Source organism: Oppia nitens, unplaced genomic scaffold (genome assembly GCF_028296485.1).
Source record: "Oppia nitens isolate AA-2021 unplaced genomic scaffold, nextdenovo-longstitch-racon4-pilon3 scaffold19_pilon_pilon_pilon, whole genome shotgun sequence".
Taxonomy (NCBI): Eukaryota; Metazoa; Arthropoda; class Arachnida; order Sarcoptiformes; family Oppiidae; genus Oppia; species Oppia nitens.
In genome coordinates this window covers 793,629-814,267 of record NW_026533198.1, presented here as the reverse complement: position 1 = coordinate 814,267, position 20,639 = coordinate 793,629, and the positions used below count along the sequence as shown (strand labels likewise).

The 20,639-nt window shown below is 30.6% G+C and overlaps 6 protein-coding genes across 6 annotated transcripts; 2 read left to right on the top strand and 4 right to left on the bottom strand.

The window, feature by feature from the left end:
- Nucleotides 1-927: 927 nt before the first annotated feature.
- Nucleotides 928-5,846, bottom strand: LOC128966047 (serine/threonine-protein kinase TBK1-like). Its single transcript, XM_054312850.1, has 18 exons — nt 5,743-5,846; nt 5,504-5,598; nt 5,253-5,404; nt 4,942-5,071; nt 4,676-4,857; nt 4,431-4,588; nt 4,233-4,343; nt 3,970-4,149; nt 3,470-3,886; nt 3,233-3,334; nt 3,049-3,139; nt 2,767-2,953; nt 2,015-2,060; nt 1,820-1,921; nt 1,601-1,700; nt 1,269-1,510; nt 1,090-1,161; nt 928-994 (listed from the first exon to the last, which is right to left on the bottom strand). Exons 2-18 carry the CDS (start codon nt 5,586-5,588, stop codon nt 943-945), a joined length of 2,409 nt encoding a protein of 802 aa, XP_054168825.1. The 5' UTR covers nt 5,589-5,598; nt 5,743-5,846; the 3' UTR covers nt 928-942.
- A 798-nt stretch (nt 5,847-6,644) lies between these two features.
- On the top strand, nt 6,645-8,783 carry LOC128966051 (vacuolar protein sorting-associated protein 33A-like). Its single transcript, XM_054312853.1, has 2 exons — nt 6,645-6,686; nt 6,776-8,783. The coding sequence occupies exon 2, from the start codon at nt 6,794-6,796 to the stop codon at nt 8,771-8,773; it is 1,980 nt and encodes a 659-aa protein (XP_054168828.1). The 5' UTR covers nt 6,645-6,686; nt 6,776-6,793; the 3' UTR covers nt 8,774-8,783.
- A 2,537-nt stretch (nt 8,784-11,320) lies between these two features.
- Nucleotides 11,321-14,770, bottom strand: LOC128966156 (serine/threonine-protein kinase Pak-like). The gene is made up of 6 exons (XM_054312970.1): nt 14,392-14,770; nt 13,753-14,311; nt 12,756-13,216; nt 11,946-12,695; nt 11,704-11,841; nt 11,321-11,620 (listed from the first exon to the last, which is right to left on the bottom strand). Exons 2-6 carry the CDS (start codon nt 14,285-14,287, stop codon nt 11,537-11,539), a joined length of 1,968 nt encoding a protein of 655 aa, XP_054168945.1. The 5' UTR covers nt 14,288-14,311; nt 14,392-14,770; the 3' UTR covers nt 11,321-11,536.
- An 863-nt stretch (nt 14,771-15,633) lies between these two features.
- LOC128966062 (riboflavin kinase-like) lies at nt 15,634-16,145 on the top strand (the record flags this gene model as incomplete). The annotated part of the gene is made up of 1 exon (XM_054312867.1): nt 15,634-16,145. A coding segment is annotated over one exon (498 nt), but the record flags the coding sequence as incomplete, so codon positions are not given.
- A 559-nt stretch (nt 16,146-16,704) lies between these two features.
- Nucleotides 16,705-17,631, bottom strand: LOC128966155 (ATP synthase mitochondrial F1 complex assembly factor 1-like). Its single transcript, XM_054312969.1, has one exon. The coding sequence runs from the start codon at nt 17,629-17,631 to the stop codon at nt 16,705-16,707; it is 927 nt and encodes a 308-aa protein (XP_054168944.1).
- A 1,218-nt stretch (nt 17,632-18,849) lies between these two features.
- On the bottom strand, nt 18,850-20,631 carry LOC128966154 (tRNA (guanine(37)-N1)-methyltransferase-like). The gene has a single exon (XM_054312968.1). It carries the CDS (start codon nt 20,494-20,496, stop codon nt 18,850-18,852), a length of 1,647 nt encoding a protein of 548 aa, XP_054168943.1. The 5' UTR covers nt 20,497-20,631.
- Nucleotides 20,632-20,639: the final 8 nt, after the last annotated feature.

Below are 20,639 nucleotides of genomic sequence, written 5' to 3'. Positions count from 1 at the left end.
TCTCAAATATCTCTCTAACTAAACCATTAGCTGCTGCTTGAGAGGAACATTAGCCTATAGTTTATGGGATTGACAGCCCAACCACACCATTGGATAACAACATACACTGTGAATGTATGTATGTATGTATATATTGTAAGTAAGTTTATAATATAAATAAATGTCTATATATTTAAGTAAAGTCTCTTAACATTTCTCTAAAAGGAGTTTATGAGTGGGTAAACAACACACACACACATACACACACACACACACACACTCACTCACACACACACACACAGTGATTGCATTGATTAGTTAGTCTATAGTTTATATAGTGAGAGCTAATTGCTTGGAGGCACTGTACTTTTTTTCTCTCTCCCATACCATACCATACCATACCCCCATATATACCAGATCCCAGTACCACAATATCAATGATAGACTACATACCACTGTATACTAGTATTATATCCTCTCATTACATAACCTAATAATATATATATATATATATATATATATATATATATATAAATTTTTAAGTACAATATATACCGTAGGTTTCTATTATTATCAAATTGTTAGTTAAATTTTTAAAAACATATATACAGTATATATATATATATAACAATTTTATACCGGTAATAAAATAATAATAATTAAATAGATAATTTAATATATATATATATATTAATAGGATTATTAATATTCATTAAAAAAATATATAAATAAGTTTTTTTGTTGTTAACAATTATCAAAATTACAGTATTATATATATAAAAATAATAATTAAAAAAAAATTATCAATTTTTTTCCCAATACATAATTTAAGGGTAATTGAATTTTGTTGTTGTTGTTGTTGAATATATTGATATATATAAAAAAAATATATAAATTAATATTATTGATTTTGATACCAATTTAACACAAAAAAAATATATATATTAAACAAAAAATTATTTATCAATTAGGTGGTAGTGTCGATGTCCAATGATTCATATCAATTCTATTCAATCTATTATATATATATATATAAATAAAAATTAAATTAAAAATTATTAATTAATTAATATTTGATAATTTAATAATAATAATAATAATAATAATTACTCTGCAGTTAAACTGATATTTTCTTGCATTGCCAGCCAAACAGCTTTAGCCGATTCTCTCAAACTATCGAGTCTATCGATAATAAAAAAAACAATTTAATTAGTTTTAATAATACTAATAATAATAGTTAATAAATATATATATATTGTATATATACTGTATATATATTATATACTAACTCTTGAGCTAGAATTGGTGGTAACTTCTGGTTAGAAGAAGAAGACTCATTGGATTGGACTTCACTTTGTTGTTGTTGTTGTTGTTCAACAACCAAATTGTTGTAAACAATTGGCTGATTATTAGCTGTTAACGGAAGATCCAGTAATTGATGAGTTGGATCAGCTGATGTTGTTGTTTTGGGTGCAATTGATTGCAATCGTTTGATAATTGTTTGCCAAACTTGTCGCTGATCTTCTTTAATCTATAAATAATTATATAAATCATATAAAATAAGTTACCGATAAATTACACCCACCCCCTCCCCCATTGAGTAGTAGTCAAATCTAATTACCTGATCAATCATTTCATTTAAATTGTTCAAATCAGTCATAAATGATCCGGTTATAACATTTAGCAGGCACTCTGATTGTACAATAGCTACCTGAGCTCCACTATTTTTGTTGTTGTTGTTGGTGGTGGGGGTGTAACAACATATAAGTTAAATAAAAATTGTATTTTTTTAAAAAATTTTTTGGATATAATTATAATTAAAATAATAATAAATACTTACGAATACCAATCGTCTAATTTTTCGGTCATAATAGTAATGCCGGCGTTTGACTCTTTTATTAGGACATCATTTAATTTTTTGCAATTTGTGTCCATTTTTATCCTAAAGAGAGAGAGAGAGAGAGAGAGAGAGACGGTTAATACGGTAGTAATAATTTGATTAATTAAAAAAAAAATATATAAATATTTTAATTACTTTTCCAATTGATGTAACTTTTCCTCGTTTACCGATAGATTAAGAGCTATAAATCAATCATAGAAAACAAATTAATTAATTTAATTTAATTTAATTACCGGTAATTAAATATATATATATATTTCATATAATTGTTTTCACACATATATTATTATATAATTTAAATAAACTAAACAAACAAAAAACTTGAACCGAGTGTAGTACACAACATATAGCGATATATGGTTTCATAAAAATTGTTTATATAATTTGTATTTAATTACCAATAATTGTATATCAAATTATATATATATATATATATATATATATAAATATAAAGCATTTTATATATATAACTATATCAACAATAACAACAAATTTATTTTTTAAAAAAATAAATACAAATTATATAAACAATTTTCACACACACACACACATCTCGGGTGTCATCATTATACCCGTCCAAACCACTGATTTTATTTATTGACAGCACTGTTAGATTGCTGTTAGACTACTGTTATATACACTGTAGTGTTTAGAGATTAGGATGTGCTGTATATATCGGTAAGTGTGTGCTACCGAAACCATTATACCAGTTGTCGGGGGATATGTGTCCGTATACACCCCCGGGTATTCACTTAAAGTATATATCAGTTTACAAAAGTGATAACACATTTTCATCACCAAAAAAGTAAGTTTTTTTTAAAAACTATTTTTTAAATATACAGTAATTATCGATATCACGGGTAACCTCTACCCCTCCCATCCCATACCTCTCGATTGTTTATCTTTGTGTAGTGTTTGCCAACTTTCCCGGATCTTATTGCAAAAATATTTCGCCTTTGATTGAGCACTGGATACATAAGCGCTAGAATTTTGCGACTCTTTAATCCAATTATCTCTCAGATTGTTCACTTTGGCTGTCATTTCTGATGATAGACCCGTCCAATCTTGAAGAAGCTATTATTTTAATCAATTAATAAATTAATTAAACAACTGAATTATTGAAACAACAATTGTTTTTTTTTATTAAAAAAAAACAACAATTACTGTACTTTTTGATATAGTTGTGCCACTTCTTCGTTGATGATTGTATTGTCAATATCCAAATGAAGCGATGATACCAAACGATTGATAATTAGATTACTAATTGGAAGAAACAACAAAAAAAAACAACAAAACAATTATCAATCAAATCATCCAAAAAAAAAAAACTAAAATAATAAAAATAATAATTACTTTTCGTTTAATGAATCCAATTGATAGTTCAGTGAATTTAACATAAATTGACATTTTTGTTGTTTTTCAGTCAAACGTTTGACATTGTTCTCGATTAATGACCTTTTAATTGGAAAATATAATTATCGGTCAAAAATAAAATAAAAAATAAAGTGAGATTCATATAACCCATTGATTAACCCCCACCCACCCCACACCCCTGATAGTATCAATTGGTTGTTGTTTTAATATCCTTACATAATATTAGTTGGCGTCTCATTAGCCAATCGATGGTTAAGCGCACTCTTGTCGACACATCTTTGGATCGAATAGGCCATCGAAGCGCATAGTTTGGCCATTTGTGCGTCAGTTTCGCAATTAGTCGACGTATTGATAATATCGGGAAACTTGTGGGCTGTTGTGGCCGATGTTGTTATCGCTGATGTCAATGTCGACGACGACGATGATGATGACGATGATGTCTGTATTGTCGATGGATATGTTGCCCGAATCTTAGTCGAGTCCGAATTCAATAGGAATATCGGTTTATCGGCCGATGTCTGGAAATCATTGACGGTTAGGTCGTCGGATATTTGCTTTTTATTCCATATCATTAGTTGACTACCGGTTCCCAGTTTGACCATAGTTTCCAAGCGAGTCTTGATTTCAATTAATCTATTTTTTTGTGGGGGTTTTCAACAAACAAATAATAAAATTTATTTATCGGTTAAATAATTAAACTAAAATATTAAAAATACTTTTCATTTGGATAACAGTAGAGACAATGTAGCGATAGATTGTTGGCATAAAATATATGTATTGTTTTAAATGTTAAGATATTGGTTACACTTTTGAAGAACTTATCGAAAGACCACATCCGGCTTTCGTCGCACTCTAGAAGTCCGGCCAACAGTTGTGTGACCAGCGGTTGAAGTGAACTGATTTTTTGTTGTTGGACAATTAAATTACGGTAATTTCAAATTAAAATTTACGGGTAATTAAAGATTGAGAGTGACCTTACTTTGTTAGTAAACATGATTTCGGTAGTGTCCGACTCCACTCGATTTCACCGTTTTCAGTGTTCTGGACGCCCGATATGATTCCCGACGATTTTCCCGTTGTTATCTTATACCTTATTTTTAAAAAAAAAAATAATTACCGGTATTATTATTATTTAATATATTATTTATAATATTATATATATATATCTTATACATACATAGTATCCTTGTTTTTACGGCCACCGTATGGCCTGAACGGTAGTACACCGGTAGCTATATGATAGAGTGTAACACCAATAGACCAGAGATCGACATTGGCGTTAAACGATTTGCCCACTGATTTGCGTAGGACAGCCCTTTCGTACATATCCGGGTGCTATATAATCATATATATATACCATACCATTACTTTTTGATAAGCTATAGTTCCTGTATTATTATTATTGTTGTTGTTGTCTATTACCAGATATTCTTCAGTACCGTAGAGCGACATAAACTGTTGGTCGTCTTCTAGTTCACGGGCGGCCCCAAAGTCGGTCAACTTGTAGATGGATGTATGATCTTCGCAGACATATTTCATAATATTACCCGGTTTTAGGTCCCGATGAATGATATTCATGTCGCGCAAGTGTTTCATACCGGCGGCTAAAAAACAACAACAATAATAATATTATTAATTATTATTTGATGGATCAGTTCATCCAAACAACTTTGCAATCAAATACATACCGACATGTTTGAGAACAAGTAGGAACTCCTTCTCGTCGAGACCATAGTAGTTGATCGGGTCGTCCAATATGTTGAACAGACTGCCGCCGGTACACAACTCCATTACCAGTACTTTATGGTGACTTTCATTCTTTCAATAACATGGAAGAGAAGATATAGGATTCAAATTTCATTATTTCATTATCAGACACACACACACACAACTGTCCCCCACCAAAATGGGTGGTCAATCCATAGATATATGGGTGTAATTATGACATTCAAACAGACAGACCAATTAAAACCAAACCCCCCCCCCAAAAAACACAAACCTCTTCCTCGATGGCCAATAGTTTGACAATATTCTGATGATTAACTTTTTTCAATACTTCAAACTCTCGCTTCTGTACCTCATAGGGACGCATATGACTTAAATGGTTGAACGCTTTTACAGCCACCGCATCACCAGTTTGTTTGTGAAGACCTATATATATATGATATCATATATATGAAGACATTGCGGAAGACATTTAATAAGTGGTTAGGAGTTATATGTATGATATCAATGATAAAAAAAAATTACCAGCAAAGACAGCACCGGTAGCACCCTTTCCAAGGACTGCATTGGTATTCCAGATATAGTTCGGGGAACTCCTTAGCAAAGACATTGATTGTCACCTAAAAAAAATCACAAAAAAATCACAAAAAAATCACAAAAAACTTAATGATTAACTCATTATTTAATAAATAAATATTTTTTTAATTAATTATAACAATATTTGCTATTCATATGCAACTATACGACTGACTTATTATACATACACTGTATTACACTATATTATAATCAGTCACTCATATGATGTCATAATAAATATATTTTGTGTTATTATTATTATTGGGTTTTTTAAATACTGACTGTCAGTACTATAAGAGAGAGAGAGAGAGAAGAGTCTTAAATATCGGTGACCGGCGACAAACAGCGGCGATACTATTAAAGTTCAATTATCTGGTCAATAAAAAAAGTGACCAAGGTGGCGCAATGTTCTATATAGATGATAATTTTTTTTAAAACTAAATAAGATTGGTCATTTTTTTTAATTAAATTAATAATTGCATGATTGGCTAATATAATATATACAATCAACTGTTTAGAAAAAAATAATTGTAAAAATGATAGTCGATAGGCAATTATTATTATTTATTTTTTTTTAAATGACCAATTACAATTTTAGTTTGAAATTATCGACAAACATTGCGCAATCACCTTTGGTTACAGTTATTGGATCCAACAATATATTGTTGACCAGATAATTGCAATTTAATAGCATCGCCACCGGCGGCGGCGGCGACGCTGTTTAAGACTCTACTGACTATATGTTTGTAAACATATGTCTACTTTATATACAGTATTTCAATGCATTTTACTTTACATTTACATTCAAACAGTCAATACAATACACAAACAAACAATACAATCGACTATTTTATTATTATTATTATTATTAAACAGTAGTTTTTAAAACAATTAAAATAATAATAATATTTTTTCAAATGTATTTAATTTAAACTAAAAATAATTAATTAATTTTGTTTATTGAAAAAAAAAATTATAATTGCAAACAAGTTTTTTTTTTAAATTTTAAATTATTATTTAATAAATTATATTAAAATTATAAATAATTTTTTTTTTGTTAATCAATTGATATCATATTTCCTAAAAAAAAAAATTATTTTTTTTTTTGATTGACATTAAACACTAATCACTGGTAGTTATCATAACTTTTTTTTTTTTTGTTGTTTTGGTGGTAACCCATAATAATAGTTGGGATCAATTAAATGATTTTTTTTACCGCAGATTTACCGCAGAGATATCATGAGTCACTTAAGTAGCGGCCGTCTGAATGTCAGTCACATCAAACTGATGGCCAAACATGAACTGCTGGATCAGTTGGACAAACTTCAGGGTACAAAAGCTATTGTCTGGGATCCGGAACTCATTGGTAGGTTCGGATTGGTTGCCGACTATCAGCTACTGAAAGAGCATCAAGTGTTGCAAATGTTTGAACTTAGGGCCGGCCGACTGACCGATAACTGTGCGGCCAAACATGTTGTCTATATTGTCAAAAGTCGGCTGGAACTAATGGATACGATTGCCGATAATATATTTAATGAAGTGGACAACAAAAAACGGCCGACCAGTGGTGGCGGTGGCGGCGGTAGTAAAGACTATCACATTGTATTTGTTCCGCGAAGAAGTATTCTGTGCGAACGTAAACTACAAGTACTGGGAGTTTACGGTAATTTCACGACAATTGACGACTATTGGACCGATTTGTTTGCATTGGACAGCGATGTCTTGTCCATGGAATGGGATAATAGTTTCGGCGACGTCTATGTCGACAACGATTACAATTGTATCTATCACGCGGCCAAAGCTATTATGACCGTACAGACCATCTACGGTGTTATACCGAAAGTCTACGGTATTGGAAAGTCGGCTAAACTTGTTTTCGATTTGATTACCCGAATGCGTAAGGAGTTGGCCTCCAATGAACCGTCGATTACGCCGCAAATCGATGCCATCCTATTGATTGACCGATCAGTCGATTTGCTGACACCGATGATGCAACAGAGCACCTACGAAGGTCTTCTCGACGAAATCTACGGTATCAGTCATTCGACTATCAAAGTACCGCCGGAAAAGTTTGTCCAACAAAACAACGCCACTGGCGGTGATGACCAACAACCAAGTGATCAATCGGCGTCGTCGTCGCGAATCGATCAGCCGACAGAAGCCAAACATTTTCATCTGAATTCATCGGAAGAACTATTCGCCAGACTAAGAGATTTGAGTTTCAAAAGTGTTGGACCAACACTGAGGACGAGTGCCAAAGCACTGTCGCAACAGTTTGACGAAAGACATAACGCCCGAACTGTTCGCGAGATACGCCAGTTTGTCGACAAACTGCCAGCTCTACAGTTGGCCCGTAAATCGCAATCAAATCATACATCAATGGCCGAACTGGTCAAAGAAGTGGTCGATAAGGAGTCGTTCTACGAGACCTTACATACGGAACAACAGTTTGTCAATTGTCTGGAAACGGATAAATCAAATCCATATATTGAAGATTGTATATCGAAAATGGATCCGTTGGACAAAGTTTTGCGACTGATTTGTGTACAAAGTTTCTGTAATAATGGTCTGAAACCGAAAATCTTAGATTTCTATAAACGCGAAATACTACAGACTTACGGCTATCGACATCTCCTCACATTCAATACACTGGAAAAGGTTGGTCTGATTCGTCTGAACAGTGGATTTGCGGCCAAGACATACAATGTCTTAAGGAAGACACTGAAACTGACAACACAGGAGACTACGACCGGTAGTACCGCAACCACCGGTAGTAGTAGTAGTAGTAGTACTAATGGTGTTGAACAACAAGACATATCATACATCTACAATGGTTACGCACCGTTAAGTGTACGACTGGCCCAATATCTGGAACATCCAGGTTGGCGGGCCATACCTGATGCCCTCAAACTGTTACCCGAACCGATTATCGAAGAAACCCAACAGATAGCGGTCGGTTTGAGAAAACGCCGCAATTCCGGTGCATCCATACAGACAGTTGGCGGCGGCGATGGCGGCGACGATAAACTAATTGCCGTTTTTTTCCTGGGCGGCTGTACCTATTCGGAGATATCGGGTCTCAGATTTCTGTCCCAAAAACATGGTTTCAATGCCGACTTTATTATCATTACCACCAATATTATCAATGGTACAACATTTTTGAAGTCATTGTGCAGTCAAACATTTACCGCCGCAGCCGGTAAACAAACCGACCGGTAATTAGTTATACAGAGAAAAAAAATATTTATTTATTTTTTAAAAAACAAATGTTTTATAATTTTATAGTTTATAATTGTTTTAAGGTGTAATAAGCTATTGATAAAATTAATAAAATAAAAACCAATTACCGTATCCGAGAAATTATTTGGTAAATTTTTATTGTATTTACCGCTATATAAACTACATTATACGGTAATAATAATAATAATAATAAAAATATGTGACAATTATTATTACCCGTAAATAAAAATACTAAGTGATTGTTATTACACCTAATAAATTTGATTAAAAAAAAATTTTTAATAAATTTATAATTTTTTATTTATTTAAATATTTGATTTTTATGTACATTAAAATTCTGTGTGTGTTTTTTTAAAGTGAGAAAACTGTTTGAATAAAATATCAAATAAAATACAAGAAAACAAAATGATAGATGAAATACATTATTAATAATAATAATAATTATTATTATTATAATTAAAAATTAAATAGTATTATTTGAAATTATAAAAAGAAAATTGTAGTAAAAATAATATTTAGGAAAAAAAACCAAAAAATTATTGAATATAAAACTCGACATTTAAAGATTCGATAATAATAATAATTATTATTATAATAATACTATTTTATATAATTAAGTAATTATTAGTTAATATTAAGTAATAAATTTTCATATTATCATTACGAGAGAGAGAGAGAGAGAGGGTGGGAGGGGGGTAGCGGTTAGGGATAAGCGAACGTATTTATTTTTTAAATAACTATATGCGAACAATTGCGAACATAGGGGAGGGGAGGGAGGTCTAGATTTGTGATAAAAAGTGCGAACGTAATATGTGAACCACTTAATTATGTTTGTGAACTTTTACAAACTTTTTGTTTTTTATAAAACTAAAATAAATATAATAATATTTTAAATTATAAAACAATTTAGTTTACTGTATAATATAATAGAAATAACATTTAACATTAAAAATACATGTATATTGATATATAGATACACTGTTATACAGTATATACTGTTTATATACTGTATATATATATATATAGTATTAATAAATAAAATTATATAATAACTTTCTATTATTTTATGTTATAGTAATGAATAATAATAATATTTAAAAAAAATAATCTCATATTTTATCTATTGGTATGCTTTTTAAAAAATGATATGAAATATCTTATGAAATCTAATTTCTATTGAAAATAAATAAAAATAATATATATATATATGAAATACAAAACTGTTTAGCAACCAATTCAATGGTAAAAATAACTAAATTGATAAAAAAAACTATACAATCGTTTTTTTATTATTCATAATTATGACTTCAAAAAAATCATATAAAAACAGATATGTTATCTTCAAAAAAAAAAAAAAAAAAAACAAACCATTTCCAAGACATCAGGTCTGGACAACAAACTATATATCAATACTACTATTACCGGCACAAGTAGTCAACTAAACCAATATTTACAGTAATACCAGAAATAACTGATAATTTTTTGTGATTAGTTATGTTTCTCAATAAAAAAAATAGTTTTTTTTTATTAAAGTAAATCCAAACTTTTTTTTGTTTGTTTCTGTAATCAAAACTTTTTTGTTTTAGTTGCAAAATGTAGTTTCAATTTGAGTTTCAATTTTTTATTTAATGGTACCAATGATTTACACCCACAACAAGTCTATTAACAACAACAACAAAATCAAATAAAAATTAAATGCAAAACAAACGAAAAAAACAAATTTCAGTCAATATTTTTTAATTAATTATTTATTTATTAATTATTATTAATAATAATAATGATTTTTCTTTTCATTTAATTTTTTTTGAACAGTAATTAATTGAATTATATAAATAAATATATCTTTTTTGGTTTGTTTATTGTTTAGACATTTAATAAATTGGCACAAATTAAATAAATAAATTTCATTAATCTCTTATTAAGTTATTATTATTATTATTATTATGTTTGATATACTTATACTGTATATTATTATTATTATTATTATTATGAATCCAATTATGAGAGACTAATTAAAATCTATTTAAATTAAAATGTGTTTTATATATTGATATATATATATATATATATATGTTTGTGTGTGTGTGTGTGTAGTGTCAATAAATACAGTACAATTATAATTTATAATTATTATTATCAATTTTTTTTATAAATAAATAATTACCATTGAATAAATTTTATAAGTTAATTATCATCATCATTATCATTATATAATAATAATAATAATATGCATCAATTTTAAAAACTTGCTTGATAATACAATTTATGTGTGTGTGTGTACAATAATGTGTGTTGATATACAGTATTATTATTATAAGGTAAAATACTATGACCCGGATACTATTACCACCTACTACTATGAAAACCATACAAAGTGTTGCCAGATATAATGTGTACATACAGTACACATATTTAAAAAAAATTAAAATTATAAAAAACATTATATATATATAAAATGGGAAATTAGCTTTTTTAAAAAATTATTATTAAAATTAAAATTATTATTATATATTAAAAAAAAACTTTTTTTTTATAGTTTTCACAGTAGTATTACTTTTTTTTGTTTGTTTTGCTTATATATCATTTGATCCATCATTACTGTACACATATATATAATATAATCCAATCAATTAAAATATTGCATTAATTTTTTTGTTTGTTTGTATTTTCTTATATAAGGCTTGTTGTTGTAGTTGTTGTTGTTGTGGATTGTTATCTAAGAGTTTTTTGTTGTTGTCATAATCAGTGTCCTTTAGTGGCATCTCTTGCCGCCACTATTAGGGCATTCAATGTAGTCAAGGGTCGGCACATCTTCAAGAAGGGATGCTATATAGATGTTAGGGATTAGACAAACAAACAAAATATTTAGGAAATTTTCCAGTAATTTTCAAGTCATTCAATTCATATACCTTTAATAGTTGAGAAGCAGACCATCGTTTGTCGACATCGCATTCAAGGCACTTGTCGAGGAAGTCCTGGAACAGTGGCGACAGTTTGTCTTTCTCTTTGATTTCTGGCTTTCCGTTTGTGGCAATTAAGTAAAGAGCCTAAAAATTTGAGAGCAAAAAAAAAAGTGATGAAATTAATTAATTTTGATCTACAACTTCGGGGATCAATTGGGAGCTAAACAACAACAACAACGACAACTAACTCTTAATGGATTTTCATTCAGATAGGGTGGCTCTCCTTCGATCATTTCGATAGCCATTATACCCAATGACCAGATATCGACTTTGGGTCCGTACTGTTTACGTGTGACAACTTCCGGCGCCATCCAGTAGGGAGTGCCCACCATTGTTGTCCGTTTGTTTTGTTCGGGCGATATTTGGGCACAGAAACCGAAATCAGTTAGTTTAACACTGCCGTCCATACCGAGCAATATATTATCCGATTTGATATCACGATGTATAACATGATTGTAGTGCAGAAACTCCAGTGCCTGTAGTACTTCCCGACAAACGGCTGCAATCTGTCCTTCGTCCATACAGGTTTCGGTAACCACATCGGTCAGCGAACCTCCCGGTAAATATTCCATTACAACCCATAGTTCTTCGCCGACCAGATAACTGTCCAAATAGTTGACAACATTCGGGTGTTTGTTTTCGCGCATCACTAGTATTTCGTTGACAATCAACTCTTTTTTCGGCTGCTGTGACAGATTCATCTGTTTGATGGCCACTTCCATACCCGTCGATATTTCGATGGCCGTATAGACAGTACCGCTGGCTCCCTGGCCAATTTTTTCCATTTTTGTAAACTTACGATTCGGATCGCCAATAGTTACTATAACTCTTAGTTTGTCGAGTATTTCTTCGTCACTCATTTTCTTTTTCTTCTGTTTCAACATTTGCGGTGTCAGATGATGGTGACCACCACCACCGCCACCGCTGCCGACATTATTATTATTTATATTACTTAAGTTAATATTATTATTGTTGTTAATAATATTATTATTATTATTACTACTACTATTATTATTATTATTACTACTATTATTATTTGTATTATTGTTAGCAATGTCTTTATTTACACTTTTCACTATTACTTCACTACTAACTGGTTTCGTATAAATAGACTTTGTTTTCTCCGGCCGGGCAGCTATTGGCGGCGGACACGGTTCACAACAGTCGTCCACTAGTTCTGTATTATTATCACCGGTCGACTGATGGTGGTGTTGGTGTTGTTGATTGCTATTGGTTGCTGTAGTAATTAGTAGCTGCTGGTGATCGTCATCGGGTGTCGATAGTATAGATATGGATGACGAAACTGTTGAGCCGCCGCCAGAGCAGCCGTCGGTTAGTATAAATTTCGTATGAATCGGCGAAACACTGGCCGACGACGACGAAGCCAATGTTGTCGTTGTAGTTGCTGTAGTCATTGCGGCCAATCGTTCGGCTAGAAAACTTGGCCGCGGACTCGTATCTATAGCGGTGTGTGTGGACACACAAATTATAAGACAATTAGTTTGTTTGAAAATTTAAAAAAAAAATTAAATTTTAATTAATTAATAATTTTTTTTAAACACTATTATATAACTTTATTTAACATACTTAACGATGGCGTCAATAAATTATCTATAAGTTCGGCTTTTTGTTTGTTTGTTTGTTAGTTAATTGCAGCATAAAATTAATTATAATTAATTAATTAATAAATAGTTACTAATAGATAAATAAAGTATTTAACTAATACTAATAACACTACTACTAAATAATAAAATCAATTAATCATTGAATCAATTGATCCAATGAATCAATCAATTGTTGAATCAATTGATCCAATCAATGAATCAATCAATTGTTGAATCAATAGATCCAATGAATCAATCAATTGTTGAATCAATCGATCCAATGAATCAATCAATAATTGCATCAATTGATCCAATAAATAATCAATCAATTGTTGAATCAATTGATACAATCGACCAATCAATCAATCGATGGCCACTCGATAAGACTTACCGATATTACGATTGATAGTCATATACTTTTCGTCTTTAGTCTTATGGGACGAGTCGTACCATTTGAGTACATCGAGAACCGCTTGCGGATTCTTCTTCTGTTCGGTTTTCGATATATTAGAATTTTGCAACAATTGTGACCAATTGGCCGGCATTCCCGTAAATTCGCCGGTCATCGAATCGAACCCAACGTGAATGGTATGCTCGAAATTAGTGGGCGGACTGATAACCGGTTTATCCGTCGACGATGACGACGACTTTGATCCGGATTTCGGTGTTTTGGCAAACTTGGATTTCATTGATTTGGTTGCCGACGACGACGACGATGACCGATCCTTGTCGTGGTGTCCATCGGGTTCTTTCGGCAGGGGTCTCATGTCCAACGGTACGGTTGTTAGCTGATCGCGAGCCGATGCCAATCGTACGGGCGGTGCCGGCGGTTTGTCTGATCCGCCGCCAAACATATTACCGACAGTAGCAGCAGCAGCCGATGCTGATGACGATGATGATAGTAGTAGTAGTCGCTGCTGATTCATATACAGCTGATCCTAACCACTTGACTATAGTATTATAAACAATAACAATAAATTATCAAGGTAGATTTTTTATTATTATAATCATATATATGTTTGAAGTCTACCATCAAATTGATATATCACCAGACAATTGATCCGTGAATTGATGTGTGTGTGTGTGTGTCTGTACTGTATATCATATAAACAATTGTCACCACCAATAGGTCATACACACAGACAGCTGATGATGACTACACTGAATATATTTATAAATTAAAATTATAATTAAAAACAAAACTTTAAGCTATTAATAGTCTATTATTATTGTGAATCATATATCCTATTAGTAATTAAAACAATAATAATAATTATTATTATTATTAGTTAGTTATTGTGTGTGTGTTTTGATAGACAATACAGTATATTATTAATCACTTGAAAAAAAATAACTACAGTATTAGTATTACTAGCAATAATACTAGTAATAGTAATCACTGTATATATATTGAGTATACACTGCATATGTACAGTACATACAGAGTATGTATGAATCAGTGAAGTACTGTACGAAAAATAAATGCTTTTAAAATACTGTATAGATTTCAATACAACAAACAATAAATAATGACAGTGTGGGTCTACTATACCAATGTATAGACTGTATATAAGCACCAATAGATGGGGTGTTATATTGATAATACAGTGATTGCATTGCATTCAACAAAATAAAAGCAAAACCATACATACTGTACAACTATTAATAGTAGTTTTATATTTGCTGTCAATTTTTTTATTTAACCTACAGTTAGGGAATTCCCAGGGAATCTATTTTTCTAACTTTATTTTATTTGTGCCCCTATTGAACCCCATTGTGACAACAATTTTTCGAATAATATATACAGTATTTTGTATTAAACTGTGGTATTGAGTGTTAATTGTTACTAAAGTATCACTAAAAAAATCCATTGAATTTAAATTTATTTAAAAAAAAAATATTTCAATGAAATTTTTATGCAACAAAAAAAATAATTAATTGTTTTATTTATTTATTTTAGAAATAATATATATATTTATATATATATATATATATATATATTCCTTACAAAACTAGGGCTAGGGAGGGAAATTAAAAAAATATTTTCCCTATTTTCCGGGAAAATTGTAGTGATTTTTATTTATTTGGGAACTTTCCTCACTGGGAAAGTTGCCCGAACTCTATACACAGTCAACGTCAACACTTGACTTATTTTACAGTATTTAATGATATGATTATATAATATATATAATATTTGCGGCAATTAATTATCATATCATATAATATATCATATAATAACTTATTTAATAACTTTAAAAAAAAAAATATATCATATAATATGCAAACACTTATCAAACCCTATCTAATATCGGGAAAAGTGGTCGCCGGGTTCGGTCGCGGATCCAAACAGTTAGGCATACCTACGGCCAACATCGATACCGATGTTGTCCAACAGATACCGCTAAAAGACGGCGTCTACTGTGGATTTTGTCAGTTGATTGCCGCCGACGCCGACGCGGCCACAACTACGGGTCCCAATCAGCCGCCGGTAATCTATCCGATGGTCTGCAGTCTAGGTTTGAATCCACAATTCGGTACAACTTTGCGATCACTGGAAGTACATATTCTTCATGAATTTGCCGACGATTTCTATGGCCATACATTACGTACGGCTATTTGCGGCCATATTAGAGATCAGCAAAAGTTTACTGATTTACAGCAATTGATTGATTGTATACACAATGATATAGCTATAGCTAAACAGGAATTATTATCAATGAATGATCAAAATCGATGGTCAATGGTATTGAATGATGAATTTTTTAGATAATTTTAAAAAACTTTTAATTAATTATCTTTTAATTTATTTAAATAATATTTATTTTTCTAGAAAATAATTTTTTTTATGCAAACCATAGTATTATTATTATACAGGTATTCATTAATTAATGTTTTGTTTTAAATTTATTATTTTCATAAAATTATTTAGTTTTTTAAAAAAAAAGTTATAAAATACAAGAATCTTAATGTGATATTCATTATTGAAAATATCTATTTAATTAATTAATTGTATTTATTTTTTAGTATTATTTTTAATTATAAAACATAGTATTTAAAGAGGTATTCATTATTTTTAATTTTTAATCACTAATTGTGTTTTTTTTATTTTTTAATTTTTAAATTTATTATTTCATATAATAACATATAGTTTAAAAAAAATTAATTAATTAAGTTATAAAAAATACAAGAATCTCAATGTGATATTCATTAAAGTATTTTTTTTATTTATTATATAATAATAATAATAATAATAAATATCTAATTAATTGTTAAATTAATTGTATTACTATTTTTTTAAGTAACTATTTTATACAATAAAACAATTATTAAACAAATTATTTAATTAATTTTTTTGATTGTTTTTATCGGAAAATGTTGGCAATAATTGTATGACAAGATTGTAATCAAAGACATCCGGTTGACAATGAAATTGTTGTAATAGTTGACCAAAAACTGAGTTGTCCTCCGACGGCGAACTATAATAGCCGTGCAATTGATTGGCCAAACATTTGGCCTGCGATGCGGTCAATATCTGGCTATCGTACTGGCCGTACATCAATACAATCTGTTTGTTGGGTAATAGTTCCGTAAAGTGATGTATACTAAGACATACATTGGCTCTGTCGCTGTGGTCGTGGTAAGCGCTCAATGGTGTCATATAGCAGTTATAGCCATCGTATTGACTTAGGATCATATCGTATGCCTGTCCACTACTGCTAGTCGACTGTCCATTACTACCACTACTATCGATGGCAAACGTAAACGTCTTGTATTTCTGGGCCATCAAATACATTCGTTCGTAGGTCTGCTGATCGACAACACCGTACAGACAGCACTTGTTCTGGTGATAGCTGTTCCAGATGTCGGCAATTTCTTTCGGCGACTTATCCGCCAATAGATCCAATTTTAGGATATCGTCCAATCGTTTATGCGGTGGAAGACCACTATTATCGCGGGCATTGTTGGCAATCATCTGATCCATTAGTTCACTATCTGGACTACTATTGTCTGCTAATGTCTTAATCGATGTTTCATTATTCATGTTAACCATTATCTGTACATTTTTGCCATTAATTTTATTATCAATCAATTGTTTGGTCAGTTTCTTCGAATATTTATCATAAAATGGATTAGTCTTTAGCAGATTATGCGGATCACTGGCCAGCGATCGTCTGACTACCGACTGCGCCGATCGGTAATCCAATTGATGGTCACTTAATATTTGTCTCATATATCGTTTGATAACTAATCGCATCATTGTATCGCTCATTACATAACCTGATAATAATAATAATAATAATATAAAAATTAAATTTTTTTAAAAGATTTTAATTTATTAGAAATTAACTAAAAATATACTAAAAAATATTATATTTACCGTAAATTTAATTATCAAAAATATAATTTAATAAGTTTTTAATTTTAATTTAAAATGTCAATATATAAATATATACTATTAATTAATTAATTAATTAATTAATTAATTTTTTTAATAAATCATTTGTAATAATTTAAAATTTGTACTAGCTAATATCTATTTTTTAAAAATTGATTGTATTCAAAAATTTAAAAAAAAATGTTTAACATGTCTATTTGTGTTTTGATGTTTTAAAAATTTATTACGTCATTTATATTGATAAATTTATGCACACAAAAAAATAGCCCGGTAACTTTAATTTTAACTTTAATTTATATATATATATAGTAGATTACATACTGTGTATTTTATTTAATTAATTAAAACAAAAATTGTTAAAAAAATTAGATATAAATATAAGTAACAAAATATTTTTTTTAATAATAATAATAATAATAAATTTACAAAAAAAACTTTATGTAATAAAAAAAATTACTGAAATTATTCACATATAAAAAATTAATTGACTTTTTTTGACTAAATTTATTTTTGTTAAATATTTTATTTTAAACTATTATTTTTTATAAATATTAAATACTTATTTTTAAACTATTTTTTTTTTGGGGGGGGGGGGGGTCTATCATAAAACAATAATAATTTGTTTAGTTTTAAAATTATAGTTTATATAAATTTGTATTTTATTTTTAAAAAAAATTCTACATTATATCAGTTAATCATAATTTAGTTGTTTATAAATATGATATACCCGTATAATATAGTCGCCAACTTGTAGTTTAATTATCACTAATTAATTATCATCTAATAAATAATTAAGCCAGGCAACAACAACAAAAATTAACCGTAATATTTAATGATAATAAAATTATTTATTTTATTTTTTAAAAAATAAATATGTATAAAAACTATTATATATTGCATTTATATTGTCAAAAATTATTATAATTTATGTTTTCAATATATGTATGATTTTAATGATGAAATACAATATTATTAAATTATTATTATATATATATATATAATTTCTATATCTATTATAATAACAAATTTAATATAAAAAAAATTATTTGCAATTTATTTAAAATATGATTACAAACAAACAAACAAAAAATGTTAATTTAATTTAGCTTTTTTATTATGACAATTATGATGATCGCTATTGTATTGATGGTCACCATCATCATCATCATCAATAACAACACTATTATCATTACCGATAACTTTATTACTACTACTACTACTACTACTACTACTACTACTACTACTATCACCACCGATGACCGTATTATTATTATCGGTAATAGTTTTCTTATTATTGTAGAGTACCTCTCGGGGCAATTGAAAGCTAATACGATACATATCCTTATTGGGGGCAACTTTCCTAATGTTAACAATTTCCGATAATAGTTGGCCATTCAATTCACACGACAGCATCTGTTCGGTAATCTGTTTGACTATTTTCGGGCCATCTGTTTCCGGATCCGCATTCTTTACAAAACAATAGCAATGAACCAGTGGTTGAATTTGATGTTCAAAATCTTGGATTCGGTAATCATTGCCGCCATCATCATCACTGTATAGACCGATAAATGCGTCCAAAAAACTGGTGGCCAGTGCCGGCAAATTCATTACTATATGATACTGGCGGCCGCCGTCCAGGCCATCAAAACTGGCCATTCGATTGATTAGATCTTTACGGACTACCGATCGGATAAAATCTCTTCCGTCCATATTATAAACACTAACCAAATCTTGGACTTTATTCAGCCGACAATTATGTTCTAACCATTTAAACGATTCTGGATTCAAATCGTTGGCCAATACCGTACATCGGCGACGTTTGGCAGCCGGTATGGCAAACGGTCCGACGCCGGCAAACACATCGTAGAGGACATCGACTCCCCGATGCAATCGCTGGACAATACGTTCGTGTTCTGTACCCAGTCTTGGATTCCAATAGACATCGTTGAAATCAAATTCAAAATCGCAAAACGATTCCCGAAGTCTAACTGTTGTCGACACCGAATCCGATCGTTTGGCCAATACTTCCATTTCAAAGTTACGAAATTCGTTGTCAATAGTATTCAACTTATTGACCACTAGTTCCGAGTTTTTTACTTTATCTAACAATACTTCGCCAATAAGTTGTTTGAACGGAAAGGTATGCGGCCGTAGATTCAGATGCAATATATGGCCAATTGTACTGAAACTGGATACCGGATCCGTTTCGTCGGGTAGTACGGCTTGAAGTATTTGTTTGTAATTGAAATTATCGTAATGAATGTCAATTGATTTGGTTTTTATTTCGTCTATAAGACACAACTCTTGGATAACTTTTCGACATTCGCTGTCATCGCTGCCGATAATGTCGTCTAAAGTGCGGACAACTTCGGGATTCAATATAATTTGGCGTTTATTATCGTCGGTAACTGTTTCCACGGGATTAAAGTTTGCTAGTTTCAGTAGATATGGTTTCAGATAGTGAAGTAAACGTGTCATATGTTGGTCACAGTGGTTGCCGGCGGGTACGACAACATAGGGTACACTTAATGGTCGACTAAATAAGCGGCGATCAAGTTTGGTCATGCCTTTGACCGTCGGCGGCGGACATATCTTCAGTGGCGGCGGATCCGCCACTTTTGGGTTGGCGGCAGCGGCGGCGGCCGCGGTTAACATCATTGATGACCGGTTGATGGCCGTCAGCGATGATGATACTATACTAGTAGTAGTTTGGATCCAATTGACAATCGACCGCAACATTTAGTTGGTCACCACACATATACAGGTCACACACACACACACTGACACTTAGGTGGCCGGCAATCGGTAACCGTTTAGTTAGTTTTTACCGACAGTTTGCTGGCATGACTTCAATGGTGCGGCAGATTTTTGACAACAATTAA

What these genes read in the sequence shown, in the direction of transcription:
- LOC128966155 (XM_054312969.1), bottom strand. Translation starts at nt 17,631, where the DNA reads ATGAGCGATACAATGATGCGATTAGTTATCAAACGATATATGAGACAA.
- LOC128966047 (XM_054312850.1), bottom strand. Translation starts at nt 5,588, where the DNA reads ATGTCTTTGCTAAGGAGTTCCCCGAACTATATCTGGAATACCAATGCA. An exon ending in AAATCATGTTTACTAACAAA is followed by an intron (nt 4,150 to 4,232) that starts GTAAGGTCACTC and finishes ACAAAAAATCAG; the next exon opens with TTCACTTCAACCGCTGGTCA. An exon ending in AAGTTACATCAATTGGAAAA is followed by an intron (nt 1,922 to 2,014) that starts GTAATTAAAATA and finishes CTCTCTCTTTAG; the next exon opens with GATAAAAATGGACACAAATT.
- LOC128966154 (XM_054312968.1), bottom strand. Translation starts at nt 20,496, where the DNA reads ATGTTGCGGTCGATTGTCAATTGGATCCAAACTACTACTAGTATAGTA.
- LOC128966051 (XM_054312853.1), top strand. Translation starts at nt 6,794, where the DNA reads ATGAGTCACTTAAGTAGCGGCCGTCTGAATGTCAGTCACATCAAACTG.
- LOC128966156 (XM_054312970.1), bottom strand. Translation starts at nt 14,287, where the DNA reads ATGAATCAGCAGCGACTACTACTACTATCATCATCGTCATCAGCATCG. An exon ending in GACTATCAATCGTAATATCG is followed by an intron (nt 13,217 to 13,752) that starts GTAAGTCTTATC and finishes ACACCGCTATAG; the next exon opens with ATACGAGTCCGCGGCCAAGT. An exon ending in TGAATGAAAATCCATTAAGA is followed by an intron (nt 11,842 to 11,945) that starts GTTAGTTGTCGT and finishes TCAAATTTTTAG; the next exon opens with GCTCTTTACTTAATTGCCAC.